Source organism: Quercus suber, unplaced genomic scaffold, assembly GCF_002906115.3.
Source record: "Quercus suber isolate HL8 unplaced genomic scaffold, Cork oak 2.0 scaffold_666, whole genome shotgun sequence".
NCBI classification, from domain to species: domain Eukaryota; kingdom Viridiplantae; phylum Streptophyta; class Magnoliopsida; order Fagales; family Fagaceae; genus Quercus; species Quercus suber.
Window position 1 is genome coordinate 159730 of NW_027070107.1, and position 24265 is coordinate 183994.

Here is a 24265-nt window from a genome sequence, read left to right on the forward strand (position 1 = left end):
GTTTTTGCGGAGAGCGGTCTGAGGGTTCACAGAGTGAAGAAAAATAATTCCCTCTGAGGCTTTATACGGAGTCAAACGAAGAGTCAGGGGCACTCCCGCCAAACCTGAAGAAAAACCACGGCCGTTGGATCAATCAACCATCGTGGGATACGAAGGACAAGCGCCACTGGCGCATTAATGCAACGCCTTGGGAATGTGAAGCAGCAGCGGCATTAAAGAAGCGCCAGTTCCTATGCCTACGCACGTGCCAGTTCGAATTTGCCTGTTTACAAGCTTTTGCTCCGGGGCAAGTCAAAATCTTACTTTTTCTCCTCGGACGCGAGGGAAAAACTACAATTTTGAGGGGCTATTGTGGGGGACGAAAAGCCCAACCTAGCTTGGGCCCAAGGCCCCATTTAAGGAACACTGTTAGTCCGAGGAGATGGAAATTTAATCAAAGGCCATGTAAAAGGAGCATGTCTGGGGAGGAGCGCGGGCATATATGAGGAGATGTTTATTTGTCCGAGGAGTCCATGCCCTCGGATCGAAGAATCTTTGCCCGACAGACATGAGAAGTTCAAGTGATCCATCCGACAAGTATAAGGAGGGAAGTGAGCCTCGGACACACATGAAGATAACAAGAACAGGGAAATATCTAGGAGACAAGCCTCAACCACCGCATTAAATGCACTGCACCTACCTTCCTGGCCGCATTTATGTGGAGAGGACCTCTGAACAGTGCATTCTCAGTTACGCCACTCACACAAAGCTAAAGAGAGTGTGATGGGACATGCACTCAAGTGGGCGTCTGGATGATGAACAAGTGGACGGTGAAGATGGAGGAAGGGGGTACTATATAAGAGAAGGATGCCCCTGATAATGGGGGGGAAAATGGAGAGAATTTTTGATGACTGTAGTTTCTAAGAATTGTAAATCAGGCTTGTGATATAGAAACACCTCTTCGGACGTGAGAATATATGCGTCCGAGCACGCTTTAACACAATTCCTTCCTAAAACATTGCTGTTATTTCTGTTTATTCAGCTCTAGCCTAGCTCTTTCACCCACTCTCTACAAATTTATTGTTTTGGGTTCAGTGGGCTCGAAATCCATATCTTCGTGGGCTTGGGCTGCAAAAATTAACCCTACAAATATATTTTCCAATCACCAAGAAAAAAAAAATCTAGAGGTTTGATGAGTGTTAAGCGTTTGTGGTGAAATAATTTTATGTGATGTGAGTAGTTACTCAGAGGCTAGTGTTTTTTTATTTATTTATTTATTTATTGGAACAGTTGGTTTTTTTATTATTATTATATTTATTTTTTATAGGAACCGTGGGTGAGCAGCCTTTCTTTCTTATTTTTGGTTAGAAACATGGTGCTGGGAAGTGGGAAATGTGAGGGTAGTGTGAAAATTTTACTTTATTTACCATTTTAACCTTATTTCTCTATTTAAGGAATAAGAATAGATTAATTAAATTCGGGGTATTTTTGACAGTAAAAAAAAGCAATAACTAACTTTTTCAAATCCTCTTAATATATGGAGATAATACAAATATACATTATGAATTTGATAATAATACGACACAATTTTCTAACTCTTCTCCGTTTAGAAAGTTATTTTTCGATAGTGATAATAAGGGAGGGAGATTTGAACTTATGATATCTCTATTGAAAATACTAAAAAATACCAACTAGTTGAGTGATAAGGCTTTTGATAACATCTACCTGTTATAGGTGTGTACAAAGGGATGGTGCTTTATATAACAGGTACACGGAACATTACTTTTACATATTAGTGAAATTTATAATCATTCCTGGAGTAGTATTACCTATATCTACTGGAACTATGGTTTTACAACTCTGACTAGATTGGGTGCATTAGCTTGACTGGTTCAAGCTAAAAATACTTTGACTGGATCCAGATTGATAATTAAGCAAGAATAATATCAAGAAATTGTCTAAATTCCCTCTCTATCTAGTTTCCTTTCAATCGTTCTCCCTTCCCTTGTTATCTTGTTAAATACACAGTTTTCTCCACTGGCTTGAGATTTTATCACACGGCAACCACTTTGTCATACAAATATCGGTTGAGACTTTTTAGTGCAATTTTAGGGGAATAGCACAGTAACCGCTTTATCATACAAATAGAGCTTTTCAAAAGTCAACAAATTCGTCTTGAAAAAAGCTAGAGTATGAAATTGATTGAATCATGACAAAGTGACCAGAACTGATTTTTTTACTCGAACAGAGAATCATTCTCCGCCAGTTTGGACTGTGGTCCTTTCAATCTTTTGTGCGTGTACTTAGGCTGCGTTTGTTTTGGTTGAAATCATTTACCACCTGCCCTATGTGTTTGGAAGGCAAAGAAAATGCATTTTCCGGAAAATATGCATTAAGTTTGACCAAATTTTCAGCCTTGACCCGGAAATGGTTTTACGCTTTTATTTTACTTTCAAACCATTTCCGGGTCTCGCACAGGAACGCAGAAAAGAGAAAGAGAGCCTCTGAGAGAACGAGTGAGAACGAAAAACAAGCCGAAAACACTCAACAAGAGCCAAGAACAAAGAAAAAAAGAGCAACCAAATCCCACAACCCAGTCCGATCCACCAAAAAAGAGCAACAAACGGACCGATCCACCAAAAAAAAAGAGAAACCCAGAACAAACGGACCGATCCACGCAGTCCGATCCAGGTCCCAGAACCCACTCCGATCCGCGCAGTCCGATCCAAATCCCACAACCAAGTCCGATCCACGCAGTCGGATCCACGCCGGCGACATTGAGCGAATCACTTGTCCACTAAGTAGATCTTATAATTTCTCGTCTAATTGTTACTCAACGTTGTCAGTATTGTGGGCCATAGTTCAGTTATAATTGGCGGAATGTGAGTTAACTGACTCCACCTTTCACGGTTAACAAACTCCGCCTTTCACGGATCAATTCCGTATTTCTTGGGAATGTAATTATTCTGCTATGATAGTGTCATTCCTTTGACTGGATCCAGATTTGTTAAAGACAGTTTTCTCTACTGCCTTGAGATTTTATCACACGGCAACCACTTTGTTATACAAATATCGGTTGAGACATTTTAGCGCAATTTTCGGGGAATAGCACAGTGACCGGCTTTATCATACAAATAAAGCTTTTCAAAAGTCAAACAAATCCGTCTTGAAAAAAGCTAGAGTATGAAATTGATTGAACATGACAAAGTGATCAGAACAGATTTTTTTACTCGAACAAAGAATCATTCTCCTCCAGTTTGGACTGTGGTCCTTTCAATCTTTTGTGCGTGTACGTAACATAATTATTGGATACATGATTGCTTAAAAGATAGGATTTTTTTTATTTTTTATTTTTTTGTCATTGCCGTCACTAAGGAGGACCATTTATTCTTCAGTCACCTTGCAAGTGAAATTTCTCATCATCTTCGCAGTTTGCAAAGATCATTTGTCCTACTATGAGTTACGCGTTTAGCTACCATTTTGTTTTGGTTTTTAGTGCGAATGAGATGCCAGATTGTATATCTTGTTTTTGAACATTTTTACTAGTCTTGGTCAACTATAACATAAATCTTCTTTCCTATAGATGTTATTTTCTTTGAAATCCAAATATTGTAATTCGAAGTGGAAAGAAAAAAAAATATATGAGAGAAAATGTACTAGCGTTGGCAAATGTTGTTACCAATGCGTTCTTAATTATGTGGTACTAGCGCTGTTTGTGGCACTATGTGAAATTGACACATGGCTTGAGTGGGCTTCTTTCAACAACAATTCTTCAAGCTTTTCTTAACATAATTTAACCAATTTTACATTAAATAAAATATATTAAGAATTTAATTTGATTACAAGAAAATGTTATAGAATGAGCGAAAAGTTCTAAACACTGTTTGAAAATTTTTATTAAAGAAAAGTATGAATGCCTTAAGGCTACAAGTTGGAAAAAAAAATATTGTAGGGATAAAAGCCCAACATTATGTATTGGGCCTAAGATCCTATTTGAAGATTATGGTGTGTCTGAAGAGATGAAAATGATTGAGAAAGATTTCATGGGGAGAGATATACTTGGAAACGGTCAAGGAATAGAGTCCGAAGAGAACGTTGATAGTCCGAAAAGTGTATTCTACTCGGATATAAAGAATCTCGGTCAAACAGATACCTAGGAGGTTCGAGTGATCTTCCTAATGATTCTAATGATAAGGATAAGCTTCAGGCTTGTATGGAGAGGATAAGAATGGAGAAATATCTAAAAGAAAAAGCTGCTACCACCGTGTTTAATGCACTGCAGCAACTTTTTTGGCCGCATTTATGTGGAGAAGACCCCTGAATAGTGTAACTTCAGCTACCACCACTCATGGAGAACTAAAGAAGATACCTGATATGACATGCACTCAAGTGAATGCATAGATGAAGAACAAGTGTACGGTGAAGATGGTTGAGAAGAAGGCTATATAAAGGGAAGAGGCCTCTGATGACAAGGGGATCGGAAAAAAGAGAAGAAGAGGTGGAGAAAAACTTTACTGTAGGTCTAAGAACTGTAATCATTGTTCAGTCAATAGTATACCTCTTCGGACGTTAATGTGTTTAGCTTTTACGTGTGTTTTTACGTTGATTCATTCCTGGATATCGTAGTTAACCATTGCTAAATTCACAATTAACCTAGCTCGTTCACCCACTTTTTACAAATTCATTGTTTTGGGCTTGAGCTACAAATCCTGACCCTACAAATATATATATATATATATATATATATATATAGCCAAAAATTACTCTTAAACAAATCTTAAGGGGATCAAGTTTGACTAAAATACTCTTAAAAACTTTCTAAAATAAAGAAATAAAGCCTTATTCTACAAAATTCTGAAATTTTATAAGAACAAATATAAAAACATTAATAAACAACAAAAAATTAACTGCATATTCTTTACTACCACAACAGGAATTAAGAGATACATTTTTATAAGCATCATTTTGCTTTTACTTGCATTGCCTTTGCGTACCAATGTTTCTGCGTTTGCGTTTTTTTTGCCAGGTCCCATGGCACTGTTCATGGACCAACCAACACCTAAAAACGCATGAACAGTGTTTGTGAATAGTGTTTTTCCTTTTAAAAAGTATTTTGCTACAATGTTTTCAGTAATAAATTTTCAGTTTTCCGCAAAATAAGTAGCATTCAAACAAACCCTTGATATAAGAAAACTTGAATATCCTACAATGACAACAACATTAAAAATTATAATCCCTAAGTACAACATGATTACAACCTATATTATCGTTGGAGACTCCTAGTTTAAAAATAATTACTCTAATTTTGGGATGACTTCTAACTCTTGGTTTAGACGCCTTATAGGCATACTTGCATTGATTCTTGTAGGGCTTGTAGTAGCAAATGAATTAGGAGGCATGGTTAACTTATCTCCTTCTCTCTCCAACATTTGAACCACAACTTTCATAAAAGGACAATCCATTGGATGCATCAGAGTCCCACAATTAATCGCTAGTTTTCTTTGCTATTTTAGCATCTCCATTATCCTCAACATAGACTTGTAGATATTCTTTTTTCTCTTACATATTGTAGATTCATTCTGGGAAATATATCTGGCTAGTGTTCTCCACGATTATATCATCAACATTTTTCCTACCTCCAACCATTTCAAGCAACAATATTCCAAAACTATAAACACCTTAATTTCAAGACATGCTTCTAAAGTTTCTAGAGAACACTTCGGGTACAATGTAACCCATGGTCCCCCTAGCTGTGGTCATAGACACTGCACTTTGATCCTTTGCACACAACTTGGTCAAACCAAAATCAGAAATTTTTGGATTGAAATTTTGGTCTAGCAAAATATTATGAGGTTTAATATTAAAATGAAGGATTCGTTGATCACATCCTTGGTGAAGATATTCAATTCCTTTTGCTATGCTGAGAGCAACAACTTGTAACTTTTCCCAACCAAGGAAACAGTTAGAATCTATTGAGGAAATGAACTTCTCTAGTGAATCATTTGGTAAGAACTCATAAACTAAAGCTCTTCTAAATCCATCAACGCAGAAGCCAGCCAAGCAAACCACATTAACATGGTTGATTCTACCCATTGTTCCCACTTCATTTATGAATTCTTCTCCATTGCATTTGGAACTATTTAGGATCTTCATGGAAACAAATTAAAAGTGATTTTTAATTTTCAATCTCATCCATTGATTTACTAGCATCAAATCTATATCTGTAAGAAGTAGGGGTCGAAGTGATAGTCCATTAATATTTTGTGATGTTTCATATTGGTGATTTGAATCACACCTCCTATAATAAGAATAAGAATTACTCTAGGAATTATGAATATTTATTGCCATTGAGACCACGGCGCAAGTAACATGAAAATAGGAATGCTTTCAGAAAGTCATTTGAACTAATGCAGCTTCATAAGATCAAGCTCAGAGAACCTTTGAGTGGTTGCATGTAAAACTTTGAAGAAAATAGGATTTTATATTTGCTATTCTAGTTGCACTCATTCAATTAATCTTTGTTTCAATGAGATATTTAATTTTAGGCAAAACTACAGTATTGGTCCCTCAAGTTTAACCTATAAGAACAATTGGTCACTCAAGTTTCAAATGAGTGCAATTGGTCCCTCAAGTTTTCAAAATGAGCAATATAAGTCTTTTTGCTTACTTGGCCAATGGAATAATAACATGGCATTTCTTTTTATTAAAAAATTACAAATTGAATTTACACGTAAGAAACAAAGTAAACCCGTTGCAAATTTCAAATCCTGATCCTAACTCGGTTCCAAAACAAAACTCAATTTGCAATTTGAAATCTAATGTGAGATTCAAAAACCTGAGAGAGAGAGAGAGAGAGAGAGAGAGAGAGAAGGGGAGAGAGGGATTGAACAAGCCCAAGCCCAGCCACCGCAACGCTGCTGCCTTCCACTGGAGACAATGGCCTCCTGCCTCATGCATTCTTCTCCAAGCAACTGCCACCACATTGTCTTTGAGTTGGAAAGGAAATCGGATGCCTGGGCCATCTTCTCCACACCATAATTGGGGACACCTATTGTGGCCTTCTCCAAGGTCTACGTTGAAAGTACAAACAACAGTAAGGTTGGGATAACTATTCTATGAGAAATATCCATATCTATGGTCTTAAATCTCCTAAATATCCATATCTGTCATCTAAAAATTCTTTATATAGAGGTTTTTTGTACTCTTCTCAATCTCTTACGATATATACTCTTTATATCGAGGGTTAAAATCTTGATTCTGGCTATTTGCCAATGTTAGAGCAATTGCATTAGTCTGGCTAATTTTTTCTATCTATTTTACACCAACAACCTACTTTTTCTATTTTACAAGACCACTTTTACAAAACACCCACATCAAAATATCTATTTTATCTTCCATTTTATCTAAATATTCATATTAATTCATATTTTAAATATTTTATCTGAAGCCTTTATCTCTTTCACGCGTTCTCCTCAGTTCTCAGCCCATATCTCTCTTCTCTCTCCTCTGAATTCCAAACTCAACTTCTCGTATCATATCTCTCTCACGCTCGTCAAATCTCAAGGATATAAAGAAATCTCTCTCTCTCTCTCTCTCTCTCTCTCTCCCTCTCTCACAGCTTACATTGTCAGATATCTCTCTCATCTGATTTCAAGTGCTTTGCCACCATTGGATTTGTGTTTGATTTTGATTTTGATTTTGATTTTGATTTTGCGTTTGGGTTATGGGTTTTTAATTGATGGTTTAATTTTGATTTGATTTTCTATAGATTTTGGGTTGATCGGATTTCATTTTCGTTGTATTTTGGGTTTTCCATTTTTTTAACGGGTTTTGGTGGTGGTGGTGGTTGGGTGGTGATGGTTGGTCGGTGTTGGATGGATGGTGGGATCTGCGTTTTGGTGGTGGTGCTCTTGCAGGTTCTGTGAGATAGTGAGAGAACAAGAGGAAGAAAGTAGTAAGCTCACCCTCCATGAGCAAAGAAAGTAGCAAGCTCTCCATGGCAGTGGCTAGGAATGGCAACAGGCCAGGTTCGAGCCGGGTTTTTGCATACCTAGATCCGACCCGCAGGCCAAGACTTGCGACCTGGACCCGGCCTGATTATTAAATGTATTTTTTTTCTGGGGCCCAAACCCGCCCCTCCGGGCTTCATGGGCCCCATTTAGCCCAACCGGATTTGGGTAGCAGAAAGGAAGTTTTTCCTGCTGAAAGCCCTTAAAGTCCTAGCTATTGTAGCAGACTCGGGGATGATGTTAAACGCTGTCCCTCCTTGGATTATGGCAACAAAAACCGCAAATGCTTTAAAACTTGAAATTGTTGCTAAATAACACAAAGGGATCAAAATCCACTAACCTCCTAAAGCTTTTTTTTCTTTTGTACATGTTATAATTATCCAAAAAGCAATCTTAACCAAATATAAAGATCACTCACTAAGTAAATTATACAAAACACAGAAAAAAATTTAGTTAGAAACCAAGGCATCTACGAAGTAAGTTCAATCTAACGGAAAATTGTATGAATCAAACCCAATTTCTTCAAAGAACCCACTGTTTATCAAAACCAAACCTATTCAAGAGCTAATTATAGTAATCTAAAGCAACATCCAGCTCAGAAACACAAATTTTTGTAATAAAATATTACATTTTTTGTAATAAAATACATGACACGTTTGGGTTATGGGTTTTTAATTGATGGTTTAATTTTGATTTGATTTTCTATAGATTTTGGGTTGATCGGATTTCATTTTCGTTGTATTTTGGGTTTTCCATTTTTTTAACGGGTTTTGGTGGTGGTTATTGTTTTAAAAGGTTTTGGTGGTGGTGGTGGTGGTTGGGTGGTGATGGTTGGTCGGTGTTGGATGGATGGTGGGATCTGCGTTTTGGTGGTGGTGCTCTTGCAGGTTCTGTGAGATAGTGAGAGAACAAGAGGAAGAAAGTAGTAAGCTCACCCTCCATGAGCAAAGAAAGTAGCAAGCTCTCCATGGCAGTGGGTAGGAATGGCAACAGGCCAGGTTCGGGCCGGGTTTTTTTATACCCAGATTCGACCCGCAGGCCAAGACTTGCGACCCGGACCCGGCCTGATTATTAAATGTATTTTTTTTTTCGGGGCCCAAACTCGCCCTGCTGGGCTTCACGGGCCCCATTTAGCCCAACCGGATTTGGGTAGCAGAAAGGAAGTTTTTCCTGCTGAAAGCCCTAAAAGTCCTAGCTATTGTAGCAGACTCGGGGATGATGTTAAATGCTGTCCCTCCTTGGATTATGGCAACAAAAACCACAAATGCTTTAAAACTTGAAATTGTTGCTAAATAACACAAAGGGATCAAAATCCACTAACCTCCTAAAGCTTTTTTTTTCTTGTGTACATGTTATAATTATCCAAAAAGCAATCTTAACCAAATATAAAGATCACTCACTAAGTAAATTATACAAAACACAGAAAAAAATTTAGTTAGAAACCGAGGCATCTACGAAGTAAGTTCAATCTAACAGAAAATCGTATGAATCAAACCCAATTTCTTCAAAGAACCCACTGTTTATCAAAACCAAACCTATTCAAGAGCTAATTATAGTAATCTAAAGCAACATCCAGCTCAGAAACACAAATTTTTGTAATAAAATATTACATTTTTTGTAATAAAATACATGACGAAACTCAACTCCATTGTAGACTAAAGTGTAAACAAATGATCAACTTCATTTCATGGGGGTTCAAACTATAAAATTACAATTAGCACCTGAGGATCTAAAGGGTCTATCTCCCTTGACACAATATTTTGCAAGCCGATTACTGACTCTCTCTCTCTCTCTCTCTCTATGAGCCCTTCTTTCTCTCCCTTTTTCTCTCTTTGCGCGTCTTCAGAAATGGTTTGAAGTGAAAATAACAACGGAAAATATTTTACGCCCCATTGCCCTTATTTTATAGTCAACATTGAAAACATTTTCAATTTGACTCAATTTTCAATAACAACCAAACACTAACTTTTACGAAAAAACATTTTCAAGAGTGGTTTGAAACCAAAACAAACACACCTTCAATGGTAAAAAGATTACTTTAACTAAATTTTCATTCAGCCAAACAAAAAAAACAAAACTAAATGTTTATAAGAATTAAAAATAAATAAATAAATAAATAATAACTGTCAAATAATTAAACAAGATGACGTATGTGCTGACGCGCATGTGATATTGATGTTGATATTGTTCGACTACCACGAACTTGCGCTTCATCTTTCTTTGACTGGAAACTCTACTTTCTTGTTGAAGACGCTGAATCAGAAAGAACACTTTTTTTAATTTTGTTTGTCTATATAGCTGTGGAAGATTTTTAGTATTTACCATTGGAAATATTCCTCTGTTTCTCTCTACCTACCTTATTCCCCTCTCTCTCTACCCACCTCAATGGCAAGAGGATTGACGTTCACTGCTGTAGGACTCACTGTCCTCGTTGCTCTTACTTGCTGTGCTACTGCTATGATTAATCATACCTGCTCCGCTTCTTGTGGGAATATCCACAACATAAGCTTTCCTTTTCGATTGGAGACCGACCCAGAAAACTGTGGCTCCCCATTCTATGAACTTTCGTGTGAGAACAATCGTACGGTTCTATACGATTTTGGAGGAAAATACTACGTACAGGAAATCAGTTACAACAACTACGCAATCCGGATCGTGGACTCAGGTATACAGAAGAACAATTACTTCTCCACTCCCAATTATTCTTTATATCGACACAATTTTAGTTTTTTTTGGTATAAATATACCACGTATCAGCTTAAGGGGACGGTGCCGGAGCGGTATCCCAAACTATCACGGAGTTTGGTTTGGATGAGCTGTGAAAAACCAGTGAATTCTCCATTGTATTTGGACACCTCTACTTGCAATTATAATGACAACTCTTCTTCTATATCTGATTCCAAGAGGTATAGATATGTTACAGTTGGTATAACCAACGCATCCCAAGTGGAGGACTCGTGCCAAGTAGAGAAGATGTTTCTGACTTCGTGGCCAATAAATAATGATGACCCAAATATCTCCTGTACAGACGTCCACCATGAATTGGCATATGGTTTTGAGCTTTCATGGCTCGAAACTAATTGTGGAAGTTATTGCCCAATATCCTCCGAATGTTACCTCAATGACACGAACCATCTCCAATGCAACGACACCGTGTACATGTCCAGTCCTCCTGGTGGGTAAATAAAGCTAGAAAGGCCATAACACTTTCCGTTCTCTAATTTATATGTTGTGCATTATTTTCCCTTTGCAAGATTCTTTCTTTTCTGAACTCTTGCATTTTTCCACTGTCACTATTCACTAACCATTTTGTGTATATATTGTTTGAAACAATTTGTTTCTATTAAACTTTTATAAGACCAAACTTCTTGGTACATACACCATATCCATAATTCCATACCAATGTAATAGACATGCTAGGATATTTTTATTCAAGTCTCAGTATAATGACTGGATTTAATTTTAAGGTTTCCAATCGCTGATATGTTTTTCTTTTATTTGTCATTGCAGGAGTGCTTGACATGATCCTATATATACTCGAAGGTGAGGTTTCTATCCCAAAAAGTTGTTTGAAGAGTAATATAGAATGGACAATTAAATAGAATTGTATGAGTCATGGTTCCTGATGTGATGATGAAACAAGTAGAGGAATAACTATGTAGTTGGGCAATCAATTGGTCCATCCTAAACATTTGTGCTTTAGTAAATGAAAAGTAATAGTTACCGAATTTTTGAAGAAGATAGCTTCTTCGTGCGTAACCCCATCCATTCCAATGTAATAAATATAAACATGCTAGGGAATAGTTATTGTAGTCATATAATGACTAAATTTGATTTTAAAGTTCTCAATGTTGATTTTTTTTTTCTGTCAAAAATGCAGACTTAGAGTATTTATTTGTTGAAAGTGCACAATGGTGGAAGTCGACTATAGCATCAGATTATGATTATCCACTCGGTGAGGTTTCTATCTCAAAAAAAGTTTTTTGAAGGATAGTAATAATTAATACAGAATGAACAAGGAAATAGAATTGCATGAGTAATTGCGCCTGATGTGTGCTGATGACGCAGGTAGAGAAATAACCATGTACTTGGGTAATTGGTTGACCTCGAATAAATGAATATAAATATGTATATATTTTTTTACTTTTTGGTAAAAATAGTATGTCATGTATTTGATTTTTATCATTTTAAATTTTGGTTATTTTATAAGAAAAATCAAACACATACATGATTTGGTGGAACAAAAGGCAAATTTAACAAGGGATCAAATTTAGGATGTCCTATTCTATTACTATAATAAATTATTAATTCTCCCAAAAGATTATGTTAAAAGAAAACATTAAGTTTAATCATTTAATGATAATTTTAACAATCTTATTCTTTTAGGATCGATGATATGAAAAGTAAAAATTATTGAATTTCTTAAGAAATTAGCTTCCTTCGAATAAAAATTCACCATTTCTGGCTCCCGATTTTTCCATGAGAGTAAAGTTTTAGTACTTACGATTCACTGCAAAATGCATGTCTGAACATTTACTCCATTATAACCTAATTAAAACATCATTTGCTTGACTTAATGGGCAATTTCTTCAACCCTAGCCATAGGTTAACTAATGTTAAATTACCAATTTTCTAAAAAGTTTAAGATGTTGAGAAATGCTAAATTTAATAATATAATCACATAATTCTAAGTTTTAACAACTAATGTTTATTGGGAACTCTAAAAGCATTTGATTGAGCTTGACTCAATTAAAGTGACATCCCAATTTTAAGACCATATATATAAATTATAAAGCCAACCTGCTTTTAAGGTTGTTGATATTTCTTGTTGAGCATGGTCCAATGTAAGATCTTACTGTAGTTTTATTAGAGTTGTTAATGTAGTTTTATTAGGCCTTAGACTTTTCAAGTTATTCTGGTCACTTGTTTTACTAATTAGTAATTCATTTTTTGTTAGCAAAAAGTAATTTCACCTTCTCCTTGTTTATATTTCTTGCAGAAAATTTGGTGAGGCTACTGAAAATTGGTAATAACCTGAATCTCTTCTTCAACTTTAATTTTTTTAGCATACCATTCCTTAAGATTGTGATTAAAAATAGTTTACCAAGCAAACAAGACGTAAATATTAGTTACATTAACATGAAACAATAGTTTAAGATGTTGAGAAATGATAAATTTAATAATTTAACCACATAATTCTAAGTTTCAACAACTAATGTTTATTGGGAACTCTGAAAGCATTTGATTGAGCTTGACTCAATTAAAGTGACATCCCAATTTTAAGACCATATATATAAATTATATAGCCAACTGGCTTTTAAGGTTGTTGATATTTATTGCTGAGCATGGCCCAATGTAAGATCTTGCCGTAGTTTTATTGGAGTTGTTAATGTAGTTTTATAAGGCCTTACTTTTCAAGTTATTCTGGTCACTTGTTTCACTAATTAGTAATTCATTTTTCATTAGCAAAAAGTAATTTCACCTTCTTTTTGTTTATATTTCTTGCAGAAGAATCGTTCATAATATCGAAAATCGGTAATAACCTGAATCTCTTCTTCAACTTCAATTTTTTTAGCATATCATTCCTTAAGATTGTGATTAAAAATAGTTTACCATGCAAACAAGACATAAATATTAGTTAAATTTAACATGAAACAATAGTTTAAGATGTTGAGAAATAATTTAATAATTTAACCACATAATTTATAAGTTTTAACAACTAATGTTTATATGGAACTCTGAAAACATTTGACTGAGCTTGACTCAATTAAAGTGACATCCCAATTTTAAGACCATATATATAAATTATAAAGCCAACCAGCTTTTGAGGTTGTTGATATTTCTTGTTGAGCATGGCCCAATGTAAGATCTTACTGCAGTTTTATTAGAGTTGTTAATGCAGTTTTATTAGGCCTTAGACTTTTCAAGTTATTCTGGTCACTTGTTTCACTAATTAGTAATTCATTTTTCGTTAGAAAAAAGTAATTTCACCTTCTTCTTGTTTATATTTCTTGCAGAAAATTTGTTCATACTACTGAAAATCGGTAATAACCTAAATCTCTTCTTCAACTTTAATTTTTTTAGCATATCATTCCTTAAGATTGTGATTAAAAATAGTTTACCATGCAAACAAGATGTAAATATTAGTTACATTAACATGAAACAAAATATATTGTACTTAATTACTAGGATTAAGAAGGTATGTAGTTGTAAGTCTAACTACAATTTCAACTAAAAATAAAAAAAAAAAAGCTGACAAGTGCAACAACAAATTTGTTTTCTTATAGTTATTTTGGTGATGTTTCTGAACAGTATCATTTCACCTTGAAACAAAGATTGTCTTGGGGATTCCATGTGTGGTGGCGTTTTTGATATATAAGTGGCGTAAGAGACATTTATCAATGTATGATGCTATTGAAGAATTTCTGCAAAGCCAAATTAACCTCATGCCAATTAGGTACTCTTACTCAACTAGCTCCCAATATTTCCGTGAGAATAAAGGCTTAGTACTTAATATTCAATGCAGAATGCATGTCTGAACATTTACTCTATTATAACCTAATTAAAATAGGTTTGCTTGACTCAATGGCCAAATTCATTAGCCCCATCAATAAGTTAACTAATATTAAATTACCAATTCTTACAAAGGCTTAAGATGTTAGGAAATAGGAAGTGATAAATTTATTTATTTAACTACATAATTCTAACAACTAATGGTAATTGAGAACATTGTAGGCATTTGATTGAGCTCCACTCAATTATAGTGACATCACAATTTTAAAGACCAGATATATAAATTATAAATCAACTGGTTTATATTTCTTGCTAAGCATGGCCTAATGAGAGATCTTACTGCAATTTTATTACAGTTGTTAATGCAGTTTTATTAGGCCTTAGACTTTTCAGGTTATTCAGGTCACTTTGTTTCACTAATTAGCAATTCATTTCGCCTTAGCAAAAAGTAATTTCACCTTCTTTTTGTTAATATTTCTTGCAGCTTATTGGCGCGTGTCAATGAAAATGGGTAACAACCTGAATCTCTTCTTCTACTTTTTTTAACATGTCATTCCTTAATATTGAGATTAAAAATAGTTTACCATGCGAACAAGACACAAATATTAGTGACATTAACATGAAACAACATACATTGTGCTTAATTACTAGGATTAAGAAGGTGTGTAGTTGTAAGTCTAACTATATTTTCAACTTAAAATTAAAAAAGCTGACAGGTGCAAAAAGAAATTTGTTTTCTTATGCTTATTTCGGTTATGTTTCTGCACAGTATTATGTTACCTTGAAACAAAGACTGCCTTGGGGATTCCATGTGTGGTGGCGTTTTTGATATATAAGTGGCGTAAGAGACATTTATCAATGTATGATGCTATTGAAGAATTTCTGCAAAGCCAAATTAACCTTATGCCAATTAGGTACTCTTACTCAAATATTAGGAAGATGTCCAAAGGTTTCAAGGACAAATTGGGTGAAGGAGGCTATGGCTCTGTATATAGAGGAAAGCTTGAAAGTGGCCCTCTAGTAGCTATAAAGATGTTGGGTAACCCCAAAGCTAATGGGCAAGAATTTATCAATGAAGTTGCAACAATTGGAAGGATTCACCACGTGAATGTGGTGCAACTCATTGGTTTTTGTGCTGAGGGACCAAAACGTGCCCTTATATATGAATTCATGCCTAATGGTTCTCTTGAAAAATACATTTTTTCTCGAGAAGGAAGTATTTCCTTAAGTATTGAAAAAACATATAAGATTTCTCTTGGAGTGGCTCATGGGATTGAATATCTACATCGAGGATGTGACATGCAAATTCTGCATTTTGATATTAAGCCTCATAACATTCTTCTTGATGAGAACTTCATTCCCAAAGTTTCTGATTTTGGGCTTGCAAAACTTTATTCAACGAATGATAGCATAGTGTCGTTGACTGCTGCAAGAGGAACATTAGGATATATAGCTCCAGAGTTGTTTTATAAAAACATTGGAGGGGTTTCCTATAAAGTTGATGTTTATAGTTTTGGCATGTTATTGTTGGAAATGGCAAGCAGAAGAAAGAATGTGAATGCATCTGTAGACCATTCAAGCCAAATTTACTTCCCAACTTGGGTCTATGGCCAATTTAGCGAAGGAAATGACATAGAAATAGAAGATGCCACAGAGGAGGAAAAGAAAATTGTTAAGAAGATGATCATAGTTGCATTATGGTGCATACAAATGAAGCCTAGTGACCGTCCTTCAATGAACAAAGTTGTAGAAATGCTTGAAGGAGAAGTTGAATGCTTACAAATGCCTTCCAAGCCTTTCCTATCATCATCACCGCCGAGACCAACAGGGGATGTAGGAGACAATTCAAATTCAACTAGTTCATCATTTCAATCAAGTGAATCAAGTCAATCGGCTATACTTTAAATGCAAGGGAAAGTTAACACCACGGCGGAACTAGGGCAGTTATTCTTCACAAATATGATAGCATAAAGACACTTCATATTTTTGTGTGACAAATAATTGGTCCCTTGATTTATGATAGCTATCCTTACCTGCAACAAATTTTCTTTTTTGCTTAGTGTGTGGTATATTTATTTGTTAAGGTCTTTTTAAGAGGAAAAAAATATTTATAACTTTATAATTGTGAATGTGTAATTGATTAAGTTAATAAACAATGCTGAAAAACCGGGCATGGCTTATATTTTTACGTATTCGTCGTGTACTAATTTAAGTGCACAAGATGTAGCAAAAATTTAAGTGAACAAGGGCATGGCTTTGTTTATTTTTTTGAGATTGGTGTGGGAATTAAAATTGTCTATGATTATACATCCTCTGCTTGATGAATCATACCTAACTTGGACTCTGAATACCATATTGAAATCCAAATGTCCCAATCTCTTACTTGCCCAAATGAAAAAATACTCAACATGTTTGAACTTTTCTGGAAATATTGAGTATCCTCCGGCATCCTATAAATGTACAAACAAATAGAGAGTAAGCTTGAACTATTCCAACCATATATGGTCATTGTTGTGCTTCTCTTACTTGCCCCTGCTGTAGGAGCATGGTATGCATACCATGTATCCAACCATATATGGTCACAACAATCGTGCTACCAATTCAATTCAATATATAAAGAATTACATTCTCAATGTTATCAATAACCTTTGTCAAAATTAAGTTATGTTTAAACGGTGAAAACAATAAGTCAATGGAACAAATGTTTTTGAAAACTTTGGAAGAACGGAATAACTAACGTAAATAAAGGTATAATAGTGAAAACACATGATAGCTCCACTGTATTTAGAGAATATAAAACTATCTAGCTTTATACATGGTGAAAAAAAATTTACACACAAAATTATACGGCTTGTAGTCTTTCTCATTTCTCTGTAAATGTTTAGAGGCCTCGTGTCATAAGTTGATTGGTGCATCTGGTTTGTAGAGGAGATGGTTATTTTGTGCCTTTGCCGGTTAGATAGTAACATCATGTTTTTCCTCCTCATGCTTTGTCGTTGTGTATAAAAGACAGAGCTATGTTGTAACATAATTAATCAATTTAATGAAATCACACATTACTTTCTCCTTCATTTTTTTGCTTGTGTTCTTGAGCAAACCTGTGTTGTAACATTGTTTTATTTTATTTATTTGTTAGTGGTAAGTGTCAGTGAAAACTACAAAATCCAAGCCTCAAATCATCTTCTAATTACCTGTGACAACAATGTGCGAGGTTTGTTCCAAGAATTGGAATGGTTTGATCACAAGCAACTCTAACTTTCGCAAAAAATGAATGAAGATAAAAGGAAACTAGAGTGTTTTTTTTTTTTTTTTTTTTTTTTTACATAATATAATATATATATATATATATATATATATATATTCATTCTATTATCATGTTATCTAAAATTTTAAGTCGAAATCCAAATTATAACCTTTTTGTTTTAGTAAATTATCATTTTCGTCCATAAATAATTATTTCATTTCATTTTATTTTATTTTAGATGTTAGACTTTAAGATTTCTCTCAAGTTTGGTCCTTCCATCTATTACTATCTATAAAATTGTCATTGGGTATGATAAAATGACATTCCATCACATATGCAAGTAGTATTATATTTATAGCCGACAATAGACAAAAGGATAAGGACTACAATAACAAAAACAAAAAAACTTTTAATACAAAAATAAAAATTTGCTCAAATATGTTTTTGGATTTTAGCCAAAAATTTTAAATCATATGACACTATATACATTGTTATATACAAGAAAAAAATTGATAAGAAAAGAGTTTTATTAAAACTTCCAAACATAGATATCAGTATAAAAATTGAATGGTGTACAAAGTAGAAACTCATAGATATCGCTATAAAAGTGAATGGTGTACAAACCAAATATTCATAGATATCACTATAGGTGATATATCTACACTATAGATGAAGGAGTCACCTACACTATAGATGAAGGAGTCAAATTGGTCGAAATGAGTTTCGTGTGTATTTGACTTGAAATGACAAGATTATTAAATGAGTCAATTTGTATCAACCCAAATTTAGCACGAACCTGCTACAACTCAACCCTAATTTACAAACATTGTGTCATGCCCGTGTCATGTTCGTGGGACACGTCGAATATTGTCTCCTAGATATATGGATATTCACAATTTTTTATTATACAACCTCCTGGGCATGAGGGTAAATTGCTTAACCCGTTAAGGGTGAAAACCCCCTAAATTACTCGGTTACTAGTTCTGGCGAGTGGGGTCAGTTACTCATAAGAGTTTGATTAATAGTGAGGATTGTTGTATAGTATGTTCTACAATATGCATCTAGTCTTAATGAAGTTCTCCAACAAAATCAACCAAAAAAAAAAAAAAAAAGCGTAAATGCACTTTTGGTTCTTAGACCTTATTTCTATTTTGGTCCTTACATTTTTATTTACCACTTTTAGTTCCTAAATGAAAAAAGCATTCCATTTTAATCCTTACCATTACCCACTTAACAGAAATATCCTACGTTGCAAACGAAGTGCACTGTTTGCATAGTAAATGTTGAGGTGGCCATTAAAATAATATTAAAAAAAATTTATTTAGCATCGACGTCAATATATAATTTAAAAAGTTAATTTCTCAATTTAACAAAATAAAAAACAGAATTATAAACAAAAAAATAACATGAATTGATATCTGAATTTATCTTGTACAAAAACAACAAAAACACAAACCCAGATCAATATCATTAGTAAACCTAACACATCCCCAAATTTTAACAAACTCAAAATAACAAAATACCAAACCAATTTACAACCATAATATTAATATACAATGACACCAGCACATTGCATATAGCATAGACGGAATTTTATTTCCAAATAACATTAAATATTAAAAAAATTTGTTAGTTGACACGCTTCAAAACAATGTTGAAAACTAGCATCTCGAGTGTCTAAAACTCGAGTTTCAAGATAAAAATCGAGTTTTTAAGTCTCAATTTGTGTAGATCAAATGTTGGAAATCGAGTTTTTGAGACTCAAGTTTGGAAATCGAGTCTTAAAAACTCGATTTTCACTTCAGTTTTTGCTTTTTGGATTTCGAGTCTTAGAGACTCGAGATGCTAGTTTCCTACTTTCTTTATTACCCATCTTAACTTACTATATTCTCCCTCCATGCTGTGCTATTTTGCACATTACCCTGCATAGACGAGGCAATCAAGTCAAACTTTAAGAATCCCCAGTTGGTGCATAATTCTTCTTGAAAGATTGTTTCTTTATGATCTGCTCTTCTGTTAAGCAATTTCCTCCATTTTCTTTAGATCTGCTCTTTTGTCAATCAAACCATCCACAAATATCAAACCTAGCAACAATCCTTCATAAAGTCTTATTTTAATGAACTAACGTGGATGCTAAATAAATTTTTTTTAATATTATTTTAATGGCTACATCAATATTTACAATGTCAACAATATATTCTGTTTGTCGTATAGAATATTTTTGTTTAGTGAGTAGAACGAAATACTTTTTTCATTTAGAAACTAAAAGTGATAAAATGATAAAATAAAAATGTATGGACCAAAATAAAAATAAGAAAAATAAGGTGAAAACGTAAGGGTTGAAAGTGCGCCCAAAAAAAAAATCATTATATAATAAATAAAATATCAAAACAAACAAACCAAAACCCAAACCTATAAAATGCAACCTGCCCGGCCTCTTCTATAATTCTAGCCCGTTGTAAGAAACATGCTAGGCCTCTCGTTTTCGTCTGCCTCCAAACTACCCTTATTACCTTCTATCAAACCCTCAAATCGGTCCCGCCATCACCTTCAATTATCATCACCACAAAATCCAAACTGTGAACTCCTTAACTACCGTCTGATCCACCACCTCAATGTGGGCCACCTCCACAAAGCAATCTCCACCCTTGACCTCATGGCCCAAAAGGGTACCCACCCAGACCTCACCACCTACTCTCTCTTCCTCAAGTCCTGTATAAGGTCCCGGAACTTCCAACTCGGCAAACTCGTTCACACCCACTACTTGACTCACTCCCAACTCCACCTCAACTCTCTCATTCTCAATTCTCTCATCAGCTTGTACTCAAAAAGTGGGGATTGGGCTAAAGCAAAATCCATTTTTGATGATATGGGGGATTTGAGAGACTTGGTTTCATGGACTGCTATGTTTTCTTGTTTTGCAAATAATGATATGGGAACTGAAGCCATTGTCACGTTTCTTCAAATGCTTGAAAATGGGCTCTGCCCAAATGAGTATTGCTTTTCCGCAGTGATTCGGGCGTGTTCGAATGTGGAAAATGTTTCCATTGGGAAAATGATTTTTGGGTTTGTTATAAAAAGTGGATATTTTGAGTCTGATGTGTGTGTTGGGTGTGCGTTGATTGATATGTTTGTGAAGGGTGGTGGTGATGTGGATTTAGCATATAAGGTGTTTGAGAAAATGCCTGATAAAACAGCAATATAGGTGATCTCATTTGGTCTAACACCATCCTCAAGCATTTTGTGGGACATTTCCATAGCTTTAGAGGCGAATCCATGTTTTGCAAAACCAGTAATCATTGAAGTCCAAGATATAACATTTCGACCTCCCATATCATTAAAAACTTGAAATGCAGCTTCTATATTTCCACACCTAGAATACATGGAGATCAAAGCATTACAGATGCTTTGAGTTGACGCAAACCCTGATTTTAGTAACCGTGCATGAATTTGCTCACCCTTACCAACTGCACCGATACTAGCAGCTCCACTCAAGAGGCTAGCAAATGTGAAAGCACTAGCCCCAATTCCTATATCCTCGATTTCATGAAAAAGTTCAAAGGCTTTTTCAGAATTCAAATTTTGGCATACGCATCAACAATTGTGTTGTAAGAAATTAAATTCTTCTCAAACAGCATATCAAAAGCTTTATGAGCATCTTCCATCATGCCAGACCTTGCATACATGCTAAGAAGAGAATTTCCCACACAATTAACCGATGCAAGACCAAGTTTCACAGCATGCGTGTAAACTTGCTCTCCCATACGGGATCAGAAAGATTTGCACATGCCTTAAGGACACTAGAAAAGGTGAAATGATTTGGTGAAACATGACCCTCGATCATTTCACAAAAAAGTTCAACAGCTTCCTTATCACGCCCTCCACTTTGCACGTATCCTGTGATAATTGCTGTCCAAGACACGACATTATGATCTACCATCAGGTCAAAAACTTTCCTTGCATCATCCACCGATCCATCCACTGCACACTTAGCATACATGTCTACCAAACAGCACGCTACACAAACATCTAAAGCCAACCCAGTCCGTATGACCCAAGAATGCAATTGCTGCCAAAGATTTAACAATTCTNTTGCTGTTTTATCAGCTTGTAGCCATGCGGGGCTAATTTCCGAGGGCTGGAAACTCTTCAACTCAATGTACAGAGAACATGGGATTGTTCCGAGAATGGAACATTACGCATGTATGGTTGATTTATTGGGCCGATCAGGATCCCTTTTAGAAGCATTTGAATTCATTAATTCAATGCCTTTCAAGGCTGATGCACTAGTCTGGCGTACATTTCTTGCTGCCTGTCAGGTTCATGGCAACAAAGAACTTGGGGAACATGCTGCAAAGATGATTCTTGAGCAAGACCCATATGATCCAGCAGCATATATCTTATTATCAAACTTGTATGCTTCCTCAGGTCAATGGGACAATGTGGCAATAATTAGAAAAAATTTGAAAGAGAGAAACTTGATCAAAGAAGCTGGTTGTAGCTGGATAGAGGTGGAAAATATGGTGCACAAGTTCCACGTTGGGGACACTTCACACCCCCTAGCACAAGATATTTATTATGAACTGAACCAGTTGGCTTCAAAAATAAAGGAATTGGGCTATGTACCCGATACAGATTTTGTTCTTCATGATGTAGAGGATGAACTAAAGGAGCAATTTTTGTTTCAGCACAGTGAGAAAATAGCTGTAGCATTTGGTCTTATAAGCGTATCCCAACCAAAGCCTATTAGAGTATTTAAGAATCTTCGTGTTTGTGGAGACTGTCATACTGCAATCAAATTTATTTCAATGGCTAGAGGTAGAGAAATAGTGGTGAGAGACTCAAACAGGTTTCATCACTTCAAAAATGGGACGTGTTCTTGCAATGATTACTGGTGAAGTTGAAAAAATTTTCTTCTCTTTCTTTGTTTCTTTCTTCTTCTTCCTTTCTTTTTTTCCTTTTTTTTTTTTTGTATGACTGGCAGCAGCTTGCTTTCGATTCAGATCCTACAAATGGAAAACTTTAGAACGCACTACTGCCAGCTGCAAATAATCTTAAGTTGCCATGCAAATTTGTCATTAATTCTTTTAGCTTTGATGCATCACTTGTTCTACTAGCTGTAACCTCTCTAATTCAAATTTTCAGATTTGTGTAATTTTTATCTGTATAGTTCATATTCTCAGCTCTTTGTACAACTATGAATTTGTAACATCACTTAATTTACAATAACTATATGCATTTTCTCCCTTTGCACATATTGATATTGCCTGTTCTTTAAAATTCTCCCTCAAATTCTGAAGTCTCTCCCTTTCAAAAAAAAAAAAAAAAAATCTGAAGTCTCTGTGGCCAGGGACACTTTTGCTCGTGCGTCCCCATTAAGTTGGGTTAAAAAAAAAATTTATTGAAAAATAATTCCTTTAATTTTATATATATATTATGAATCCTGGCACACATTAACAAATCCATTTTTGAAAAAATTTTATTAAAAATTGAAAAAATTGTCAAAATTTTTTTAATTTCCCATAAACTTTTTTCAAAATTGGCCATACTCATGCCCATAACTCCATAATTTATTAAAATCCACACAAGGCGAACTCTAGCTCACCCCCTTTTGCCAAAGCCCATTTGATCAACCCAAAACCTCAACCCATCCGATTGTTTCTAATATTGTCGAACTCATTGTCAACTCCCAGTCTCCCACTCAATCAAAACTGTTTACAACCCTTCGGGTCAGGCTGGATTGGTTATGTGGGTTGGGCTTTTAAGTTTTAAGAACTTTTTTCTTGTTCTATTTTTGAGAAGAGGGCTTTTAAGAACTTGATCAACCCCAATAAAAATACTGTAAAAAATAATACAAATGTCCATTATGAATTTGACAATAATAGGACACAATTTTATAACTCTTTTCCTTTCAAAAAGTTATTTTTGTTTATCATAAATAATTATGTTATCAATTCTCTTATAGTTTTTTCGATAGTAGTAACAAGGGTGGAAAATTTGAACCCAAGATGTCTATACTAAAAACATCAAAAGTTATGTACTAATTGAGCAATAAAACTTTTGACAACCATTCTCTTTTAGGTGTATATGAAGAAATGGTGTTTTATATAAGTTAACATTACTTTTACATATTAGTGAACCTTATAACCATTTTAGGGGTAGAATTACCTATATCTATTGCAAATCTGCAACCATGGTTTTACAACTCTAACTAGACTAAGTGCATTAGCATGTTCTGTCCAAGCTAAAAACGAGAATTTAAATTTTGATAAAAATAAATCGATCAAAATCACGAACCAGAACTAAGTTTGATCATATATTTTCGGGGTAATTACACTTTACCAACTTCAACCATTTCTAAATTACACTTTTCACTCTAAACTTTCAAAATGCATAATTAGCATCTCAAATTATAACTCATGTTACACTTTGCACTCTGTCGTCAATTATGTCATTAACTTGGATCATAGTATCTTCCTTTATTCTTTGAATGTATGAATTGTAATACTTTTTTTTTTTA

General features: G+C 34.7%; 3 protein-coding genes across 3 annotated transcripts; all 3 read left to right on the plus strand.

Moving 5' to 3' along the window:
• The first annotated feature begins 10445 nt into the window (after positions 1 to 10445).
• On the plus strand, positions 10446 to 14527 carry LOC112017067 (uncharacterized). Its single transcript, XM_065765940.1, has 8 exons — positions 10446 to 10653; positions 10746 to 11163; positions 11499 to 11531; positions 11869 to 11943; positions 12988 to 13014; positions 13497 to 13523; positions 14006 to 14032; positions 14301 to 14527. Exons 1-8 carry the CDS (start codon positions 10546 to 10548, stop codon positions 14525 to 14527), a joined length of 942 nt encoding a protein of 313 aa, XP_065622012.1. The 5' UTR covers positions 10446 to 10545.
• Positions 14466 to 16764, plus strand: LOC111992597 (rust resistance kinase Lr10). The gene is made up of 2 exons (XM_065765952.1): positions 14466 to 15012; positions 15271 to 16764. Exons 1-2 carry the CDS (start codon positions 15003 to 15005, stop codon positions 16404 to 16406), a joined length of 1146 nt encoding a protein of 381 aa, XP_065622024.1. The 5' UTR covers positions 14466 to 15002; the 3' UTR covers positions 16407 to 16764.
• A 3377-nt stretch (positions 16765 to 20141) lies between these two features.
• On the plus strand, positions 20142 to 23002 carry LOC136064326 (pentatricopeptide repeat-containing protein At3g49170, chloroplastic-like). The gene is made up of 2 exons (XM_065765941.1): positions 20142 to 20941; positions 21759 to 23002. The coding sequence occupies exons 1-2, from the start codon at positions 20213 to 20215 to the stop codon at positions 22641 to 22643; spliced, it is 1614 nt and encodes a 537-aa protein (XP_065622013.1). The 5' UTR covers positions 20142 to 20212; the 3' UTR covers positions 22644 to 23002.
• Positions 23003 to 24265: the final 1263 nt, after the last annotated feature.

Coding starts and splice junctions, on each gene's coding strand:
- LOC112017067 (XM_065765940.1), top strand. CDS start 10,546: ATGAACTTTCGTGTGAGAACAATCGTACGGTTCTATACGATTTTGGAG. Junction 11,164..11,498: donor GTACATGTCCAGTCCTCCTG/GTGGGTAAATAA, acceptor TTGTCATTGCAG/GAGTGCTTGACATGATCCTA. Junction 13,015..13,496: donor GGTGAGGCTACTGAAAATTG/GTAATAACCTGA, acceptor TATTTCTTGCAG/AAGAATCGTTCATAATATCG.